Genomic DNA, 9,698 nt, shown 5'->3' on the forward strand with positions numbered 1-9,698 from the left:
CCCCCCACCCCCCCCCCCCCCGGCCCGCGGGGCGGGCGCGCCGGCCGCCGCTCCGCTGGGCTCCTCCGGCCGGGCAGGAACACATGAATGCACATGTGTGCTCATGCATTTGGAGGCCAGAGGACAACATCAGATGTCATTCCTCACAGCTTGTTCACCTTTCATTTCTTCTCTTCTCTTTCACTGTCCTAAACTCACCAAGTAGGCATGCCAGCTTCACATCTGGCTCTTCCTAAAACAGCGTTCTGGAGATCAAACGCAGGCCCTTCCTTGTGCTTCCAGGTTTACTTTACTCACTGAGACATGTCTCTACCAAGCAGACTTTAACTCTACAACTTTTTGTTGAGTTTGAATTCATACTTACATGATTAAAAAAGCAAACAAACAAATAAGGTCTCGCTTTGTGGGGTATCAATTGTTGTGACTGGCATGTTAGCAAATTTTACCAATGCTGATATGAGTCCAACTGAGGTTCCCCAAAGGAAAAGGCATAAACTGGGGAGGAGGGGCAGAGACCCCTCTGAGCATTTCCAATTTGACCTGGAATAGTATGCAAATTTGCACACAAGCCCTGTCTATGCACCCTCACAGTTGTGACCACCTTATTTCTAGGTTTTTCTTCAACTCTGAGGCTTTTCTCCCAGTTCCTGAGTTTGTATTCTTTCTTCTGCATCCTGACTTTCCATGCCATCTGGCAGGATTCTTTTCTGCTTGGCTTTTCTATACCCCAGCCATGATACTACAAGCTTTGACCAGTTGCAGGGTCAACCCAGAGACTACTCTCTGCCTAAATGTCACTTGTTCGCTATGTCCAGAGCCACCACCTACCTGCAACCAAAGTAAAAAAGGATAAGCATTGGATTAGGCTGCATCAGTGCCAAAAGAGGATGCAATTATGTTGGAGCCAACTGGGCAGGAGACTGACTGTGAAGGTATATTGCTCAGTTCCTGGGACATAGCAGCTGAGTTCCATGTTACGTTCCCTCCTGGATGTCATGTCCTCACTTTGACACAGAGCTAGCTGGAACTTATGCCCTCCTAGTAATTAAAGTTAATGAGTATCCCCCATCTGGAGGGTAGCACAGGGGAATATGCTCTTTTGTTGGCACTCGCCCCTGAGTCAGGAGACACTGAACATATTCCCATGGGGTGAGCCTACAAGATTGAGGGCAAGACAAGGCATGAGAGGGTCACAAAATGAATCTGCTGAGGTCTGCCCCCCACAATGTACAGAACATCTGACATTTACCTGGGGCCACTTGTCCAGAACTTCAGTCAGCTCTTGAAAAACCAGAGGACTAAGCTGTATTCTGCAACCCATGGACAAAATGTGGCCGTGTGGAGACCATGTAGGCTGCAGGGCTTGAAACCTGGGGAGGGATAGTAGAATCCTGGGCTTGCCCCAAGTGTCACTGCAGCAATGCTCTGAGACCCCAAAGAACCCTGGACGTTCCCACATCCCAGTCTTTTCATCTATGGTATTCTCAAATAATTAATAAAAAATAGTATTTTTTTTTTAAAGAAACTATAAAGAGGTCCAGCGAGTTGGATCGCATAAAGCTGAAAAGGGGGCAATGGGAGGGGGAGGAAAGAGATCATAAAGGAAGGCTGGGAAGGGGAAGAAAAAGAAGGTAATAGAATAAACATCCTTGAAATCACAATAGGGGTGTCTCCACAGGAAATAGGGAGAGAGGTGGGGGAGGGGGAAAGACCATTGAAACAGAATCTATGAAAGTGCCACAATGAAACCCATTTCTTTGTATGCAATTTTTAAAAATTATTTTGAGGAAAAAAAGGAAAGAAAATCTAGCATGAGCCAGAAAGTGTACGAAGATGTTGCAAGGCACCCTTCCTTCCTGCCCAGCCATGGTCTCACTTGGAGTAGAAGTCTCCAGAAACAATGGGTCCTCTGTCCTTCTGTTCCAGCCACCTACCGCTCTGCCCTCTGTGAAGCACTGTGACTCACTGGCTCAAGCTGTGATGCTCAGCTGTCTGTCCAGCTTGTCTCCTGGAACAGCTCAACCCAGGGTCTTCCTGAAGTGGTGATCACTCTAGCTGGCAGGTCAGTGGCCCGGGGATGGTTGAGGTCAGAGGTCTACCGGAAAATGGGGATGTTTTGAGGTTGGGGTGTGGGGTGCTGGCTTTCATTTACCAGCTTTGTAGCTAAAGCATCTATATTTACAAGATGAGTGTGTAGGGAGCTAGACAGGCCTCTCATCCCCATGCTTTCTGCCCTGCTACTGACCTTACTAGGAACTAAGCTAGACCTCTTCCCCTGCTCCAACCCCAGGCTTGTGTCAACCCACCTATTCGTTAATTAGCTGATACTAGGGCCAGAGGTTATGCTGGATTCTTGAACACAGGATCAATTTTACTTAATGCACAGGTCCCCATAAAACAGGTATGGTCATCTGCGCTCAGCAGGGAGAGCATTGGGCTGGGAAGTCTGTAAGACATCCCCAGGTGTTTGAGCGATGCTGCACAGACCAGTTAGTTAGCTGCAGCAGAAACCGGGCTGGGGTCTGCCTGACTGATTCAACCATGCCCCTTCTGTGCCTGCCATACCTGTCAAAGCAAGCTGAGCCCCAGCACAAGCCCTGGGGAGTTCCTTGAAGAATGTGTTCTCCCTGCCTCCCAATGATGTACAATGGCAGCTGCTTTTCTGCCTGTTCCTACTGGCTCTTCAGCCCTAAGTTTCTTTAGAAATTGTGTTCTACTAAATTCTTACGAAATGTTCACCATCCATTTTTAAAGCGTTCTGATCATTTCCTGCCTCTGCCTTTGCCGAGTGGAGAGTGTTGCCCTCGTGACAGAGGCTTTAGGAGAGGGGGTAGCTACAGGTCACTGACCCCAAGCTGATCCCTCAGCCCACTCCACCTATGTCCTGTTGAGAGTCACTGTCACCCCACCACTATCACCCTGGAGTGCATCTTGCTAGAAACAAAGATTGCCTACATGGTACAGAGTTGCAACCATATGAGTGTCCCTAGATAGAGTGGCCTTAGCTGTATGCTGCTGCCCTTGGTGGTAGCTTACACAGACAAGTGGCCCTGACTTTCTCACTGACTAACTCTCTCTACAGGGGTAGAAAATGGTACCTGTCAGGCCAGAGCTTTGGGATCCCAGAATCACTGCTGCAGGATGGAGGAACCTACTCCCGAGCCCGTCTATGTGGATGTGGACAAGGGGCTGACCTTGGCTTGCTTCGTTTTCCTCTGCCTCTTTCTTGTCGTCATGATCATCCGCTGTGCCAAAGTCATCATGGACCCCTACAGTGCCATCCCCACGTCCACCTGGGAGGAGCAGCACCTGGATGACTGAGGCACAGGACACGTCTCAGTGTCCTGGACATACCTCTACACACCCTGGCCAACATCCTGCAAGCACTTGGAGACTGAGGGTGGCTATGACCCCCCAAAGATGGAGAAGGCTCACCTTCACCTTTTTTACTAACACATGACCACCAGAGGGAAATGCCAGCATGCCAGAGCCAAGGCAGTCTGGGGAATCTTGGGGAGAGGAACGCTAAGCCATGACTCAGGAGAGTGGAGGCCATCCTGGAACTCCACTGGGAGACGTATAGCAGAGTGATAGTCCCTGCTGAGCCAGGCTCCTGGGCACCTTTGAAAACTGAGCCAAAACCAGACACTCTCTCCTGCAAACAGTGGTCAAGAGGAGACTGACCTTCAACTACACAGCATTGAGAGGCTCCTGCAAGCCCAGTTACCCTCTACAGACTAGCAGTAATGGGGCAGGAAGGACAGAGAGACTTCAGGAGCTTCTTCTGCAAATTCTCACAAGGCACATAGCTACTTCCAAACTGTTTTTTTTTTTAAACTAAGATACAGAGGGAATATATTTTTCCTGTTAAAAATGAGATGTGCATTTTAGAAGCTTGGGAAAATATAGATACATAGAAGGAAAGGGAGGTGAATAGCACTTAAAATCTAACCTCCCAGAAGCCATCATTTTGATATATTTCTTCAAGTCTTTTTTACAGGAATTTTTTCAGTAATTCACACCATATGCATGATGCTGCATTGATTAATATGATAGCTTAAATATCTGCCTCACAGGAGACCATGGCTGTTTTTAGTGACTGAGAGTATACTGGCTAGGCCATGGCTGAATATAGTGTTTTCTTTAATTTATTTAACTTTCTACAATGGACTCATACAAATCACTTTACCAAGTAACCTTCAGAAGCTCTGCATCCCAGGAGCTCCAGGCAAGATCTGGGTTCTAGTCCTGCTTCAGCTATTCAAAGGCTGTAAAAGTCACCTCACCTCTTGGTGCCTCCATTTCCTCATTGTAAGATGGGAAGGAGAAGACTGTCTGTCTGTCTGTCTGTCTGTCTGTCTGTCTTATCTGTCCGTGAAGGCAGCCATGTTACAAGTGGGAGCTGAGACTAGGTTGTCTCTTCTGTTGTCTTTCCTTCATCTTCTTCTCTCACACACTGTTACCTTCATCTATGACCCTGCTGCAATGATTCTAGGTCAGAGCCCACAACTCTCCCCACCACACTTAACTTCTGTATCTTTATTATATGACCCCTAAATAAATGGGCACCTGTGAGCTCCAATTTTGTCATCTATAAAATGGGGGTGTAACATCTACCTCACAAGGTTGTCGTGGAGATAAAATGGGAGAACATGAGCAGACAGGGGTGTCCTTTCCTGAATTTCTCACCCTAGAAAAAGAATCCTCCCTGCCTTCTAAGAGCCAGAGCTCCCAGCCAGTGCCACATTCACAGTGGCCAGCAGAGTATTCACAGGGACCCACACCCAACACTAAGGCACACAGGGTGTAGACACAGTGTCTACACCCGACACCAAGCATATAGGATCGTATCATTGTCACTATTGTCATTTATTTTCACATATGTGAGGTGTACCTATTCTGTCCTTCCAGGGTAGGACCTGCTGCCCTGTCAAAAGAGACCTGTGCTGTGGATTTTAGACCTCCTCTATCACCCACACTCAAGCCATGGGTCCCCATGCATCTTAGGCTACCTGGGAAATGAGTTTTCAAAGCACTATCACATCACATGATCTCTGAAAGTAGACAGAAGCTATCAAGGTGGCTTTCCAGGGTGTGTGTGTGTGTGTGTGTGTGTTATCTGTCTCTGTCTCTCTCACACCACTTACACACACACACACACACACACACACACACACACACACACACACACAGAGTCAACTGCACAGAGGAACAGATGACATAGACTCCAAACCTGGCGCTGAGGCAACAATTCCAGCCCTGCCTTCCTCAGAAACCTACCTCAGAGACAGCAGGTTCTTCTGTGGAAACCTGTTAGGATGAGTTTACAAAGTCAATGAGGTGGGGGTGGGGTGGGGCTTACCCAGCTGTTAATGACAGAACAGCAGGAAGAAGGAAAGATCTAAAGAGCTCTGAAGACCTCCTGTGGAGGCCTTTTGAAGCTCTTGGGAAGAAGACTGGATGCCCCAGACTGTGCTCCTCAGATTGCTTGCTGAAGGGCAAACCACACCAGCCAGAAGCTGCTCATCTCTTCCCTAGAGCTACAGAATCATACTGGGCATCCAGGGCCAGTTAGGTGTGTTAGCCAGACCCCTGGATGGCAGTACATCCCTGTTTAAGAAACTGTCCCCAGGATCTTTGATCTCAGACAGTGCCCCACACCTACAGCCCTTAGTATTTTCTTTGTGCTGGGAGGAATAACATTTGAGGAAAGAAATTATTTCAAGCCCCTTTCCCCAGTCAAGCTTCTAACAAGGCAACAAAGCAGCGGTTTCTATGCGTACCCACACTCTCCTCATTTGCATCCTTACAAGCCATACGTGTTTATAGTCTCATGTGCATCCTCTTACAAGCTGTACTTGTCCATAAGTAACATTGCTTGTGTACCTTCAGATGCTCATTCAGCTAGAATCACTTCCCAAGCAGCTTTTCACACTGTTGCTCCTTGTATCAGTGTGTGTGTGTGTGTCTGTGTGTGTGTGTGTGTGTCTGTGTGTGTGTGTCTGTGTGTGTGTGATGTGGCTGTATGGTTGCACATGTCCTGGTGTATTAGTGTGAGTATGTACTTGCCACAGTGCATGTTTGGAGGTCAGTTGACAATTTTGGGGGTTGGTCCTCACCTTCCTTGTTACTCACCACGTTAGTCCCCAGGCTCCCAGGGATTCTCCTCTCTCTGGCTGCCATCTCCCACAGGTGCACTGGAATCACAGAGGTGCCCTTCTGTGCCCACTCACTTTCACATAAATGCTGGGAATGAAAACTCAGGTCTTCGCACTTGCACAACAAGCAATTCCCTACTGAGATGATTTCCCAGCCTCCTCCCACCTCCTTTATCATTTTGAAGGTTTGTTTTTAAAAAAGGGATTCCCTTATACATGTGCATGACACTGCAGACCACTATATCAAATACTTTTTTTGCTATTTTTATTTTCCCATTATATATGTGCTGAGAAGACATACATAGAAGTGGCCGTGCGGATCCTGGGCCTTGCTCAGGAGAGGAGAAAAGGCATATTTATAGCACACCTCTTCTCAGAGATACACAAGAAGGAAAGGGGGGTTCCTCATCTCTGTTACTTGATGGTGTGAAGAATCCCAAGCAAAAGGTGGAAGAATCCCAAGTTTTTCTTCTCCCATGCTTTCTATTCTGAAGGATGGAGGACATGATCCTCTACCACCAGAGCGCCCTCACAAGTTTCTGCTCACTGAGAGAAAGCCCGCAGTTGTGAATAGAGAAGGAAACATTGCAACAGCATATTAGTGCTGAAGGCTGGAAGTTGGCAGAGAGGAAATGAAGAGACGCTGGAGGAAGGGATAGCTATAGAGTCAGCCACACGTCAGGGCAGAAGGCAAACTCTCCACGGCAGAGAGTAGGTGACAGTCTCCAGAGAAAGGCATCTAGTGGTTGGGATCAAGATGCTGCCAGTGATGCGCTGTGTGGAAGTCCCTCCGTGTTGCCTCCAGCAAGGCGGATGCAGTCCTTTCGTGGCTGTGTAATTGCAGCAGTGGGGTCATCTGTGTGATGGCCACAGAAAGGGCCCAGTCCCAGAGACAAATGGGTGATAAAAAAAATTCAGAAACAGGAAAAGCAACCAATAGACATCAGAAGGAAGATGGTCCCTGGGCATGATCAGGGTTTGATTGACACAAGTTTGGGGCCCAGCTGTCCCAGTGTGGCCTATCAATGACTATCACAGCCATTTTACTTTTCCAATTAGTTTTCAAATGTCCATATGCTTTGTTTTGTTTTGGTGGAGTGATTTTTTGGGGGGGGTATGGAACTCATGGCCTTGTACATATGAGGTCAGCTACTCTGTCACTGATATTTGCCCCTAACCCCACATATCTTGCTGGAATGAAAACAACAATTTCTCTCTACCCAACAAAAGTTTCCCAGGATCCCAGAGGTTTCCAAAAAGAGGTCCATTTTACTTTCAAGCACCAAGTGGAAATAATTGCAAAGTCTAGTTTCTACAAAAGTGGTTGCCTGTTCCATGGCCTTGCTGTTGAGGACTGGCCCTGCCATGTAAGATGGATATTATCCATAATAGTCTATAGCTAATGGCCCTGGCTGCTGAGAAATGCCCATACTGAGTTCTCCACATCAGTTCTAGCCTAGATATAGGTTGTTTCTGTCCAGAAGACAGACAACCTCAATCACACCCACTTTTGCTGACCTGTGCTGATTCCATAGATCCTTGACATCCACTAATACCTTCCTTCCTCTCCCCTAGGGAAGGCTGTTTGTCCCTCCCAGTGGCTAGCAAGAAAGAGAGGGCACACTTGAAATATTAATAGAGTTAAAGAAAGTATGTTCACAGAAGTTGGGTGTTCAGGGAAACAGAGTGGCAGATACCAATGACAGCATTCAGTGAGGCCGACTTATCCCAGGCCTGAAGATACAAGGAAGAACAGCAAATCCCAGGAGAGGTTGTTTCATGATGGAATCAGGAAAGAGGAGCTGTGCCACAGGTACATCTAATAATCTTGCCTATGGCTAGACTGTAGCTCAGTGGTAGGGCACCTGCCTAAGATGCTTGAGATCCTGAGTTAAACCAGAACCAGAAAAAAAGTTCTTGCACAAAGAAGTACTGCTCAGAGCAGTAGAGTTGGAAAGACCATTTGCCTTCTTTCTAGGTTTCCCACTGACCAAAAATAATAGATACTAAATGGTAGGACTGCTGAGTGATAGGGTCTATGTATGTCAGCACACTGGAGCAAATGAAAAATGAACAGCATAGCTCACCCCAAGCAACATCTAGCATCCATCACAAACTCCCAGCATTCATCATGGACTCCCAAAATTCATCATGAACTCCAGCATCCATCATGGACTCTCAGCATCTATCACAAACTCCTAGCATCCTTCATGAACTCCCAGCATCCAACATAAACTCTGCTAAGACGGGGAAGCCAACATGGATACTAAGGAAACAGTCCTGTGGATACCATATTGCCCTACATAATGTCAATGTTGTTCCATTCCCAGCCATATCTTACCCTAGAATGTAGCCAGCACAGCTTCTTTTGTGGTGGTCCTAAGACCTGGTGTGGACAGCAGTCTTGATCTTTCTCCTCTTATCCCACAAGTCCCTGAAGAGTCCTCATCTGTAGGGGCATTTTACCTCATCCCCAGAGAAGACAAGTTCCTGTCCTGTTTTTATTGAGTTAACACTTGCCCAAAGAATTTTGGAAGAAGCCTTGCAGATCTAGCTGGAAGCACTTTAGAACTCCCAGGAGAGGACAGTAGGAGCTCATGGAACTGTAATCTCAAGACAAAGAGCATCAGAGTCCCTATAGAGCGAATTAGGAATTTGAACCCTAGAATGGGGTTCCAGAATGGGGACACTGGGCACCAGATGTACCAAGGGTCCCAGGGAACCCTTGGACTCCAGAGTGGGTCTCCTTTGCCCCTGTGGAGTAGCAGTAACTCCATAGCTCTTAGGGTATGGGGGAAATTGTCTGACAATGCAGCAATCTCTCGTTCTGTATTAGCTCACCCAATAAGCCCTAAATGGCACAAAGCCATCTTCCAATGTATCAGACTCCCACCATGCAAGCTAGTAGAAGCATTCATCCTGATTCCCAATCTGAAACATTTATAACAATTATAGCAATATTATAGTTATAAGGGTGGGCCACTCAATTCAATGAGTCACACAGTATTCGCAGGAAGACACGCTAACACAGCCATGATAGAAACGACACAGGATTCCTCACAAACTTAAAACTAGACATCTCACTATGATATCACATTAGGGGTTTATCTAAAGGAAAAAAATCAGCATTTCAAAGGACTCCATGCCCATGTTGATCACACCACCACCATACACAATAGCCAAAGGCTGGAATGCTTACAGATATTCATCAGTGGATGAGCCAGTGAAGAAAATGTGGTACCTAAGCACAGTGAAATCTGATTCATCTATAGAAAGTATAAAATCTTGTCATTGGGACATGAATGGAATTGAAGGCCCTTTTGTGAAAAAGCCAAGCACAGAAAAACAAGTACCCATGGTGTCACATACAGAATTTTAAAAAGGCTGCTTTCCCATCAGCTGAGAGGAGAATGGTGGTTACCAGAGACTCTGGGGAAGCGGGGAGGAGGAAACCTGATCACTGAGTCCTATGATCAGCTGAGGAAATAAATTCTGTTGTGTTACTATGCTGCAGATTCAAAGGCGCTAGGAGAAAGGATT

General features: G+C 46.9%; 1 protein-coding gene across 1 annotated transcript in view; it reads left to right on the top strand.

The window, feature by feature from the left end:
• The window catches only part of Ctxnd1 (cortexin domain containing 1), a 43,848-nt gene extending 39,266 nt beyond the window's left edge, over positions 1-4,582 (top strand). The window contains exons 2-3 of the mRNA XM_028774734.1: positions 1,927-2,062; positions 3,083-4,582. Coding sequence (XP_028630567.1) covers positions 3,142-3,321 — 180 coding nt within the window. The 5' untranslated portion in view covers positions 1,927-2,062; positions 3,083-3,141 and the 3' untranslated portion in view covers positions 3,322-4,582. The remainder of the gene's footprint in view (positions 1-1,926; positions 2,063-3,082) is intronic.
• Positions 4,583-9,698: the final 5,116 nt, after the last annotated feature.

This window comes from Grammomys surdaster, unplaced genomic scaffold (assembly GCF_004785775.1).
Source record: "Grammomys surdaster isolate TR1022 unplaced genomic scaffold, NIH_TR_1.0 242, whole genome shotgun sequence".
Taxonomy (NCBI): domain Eukaryota; kingdom Metazoa; phylum Chordata; class Mammalia; order Rodentia; family Muridae; genus Grammomys; species Grammomys surdaster.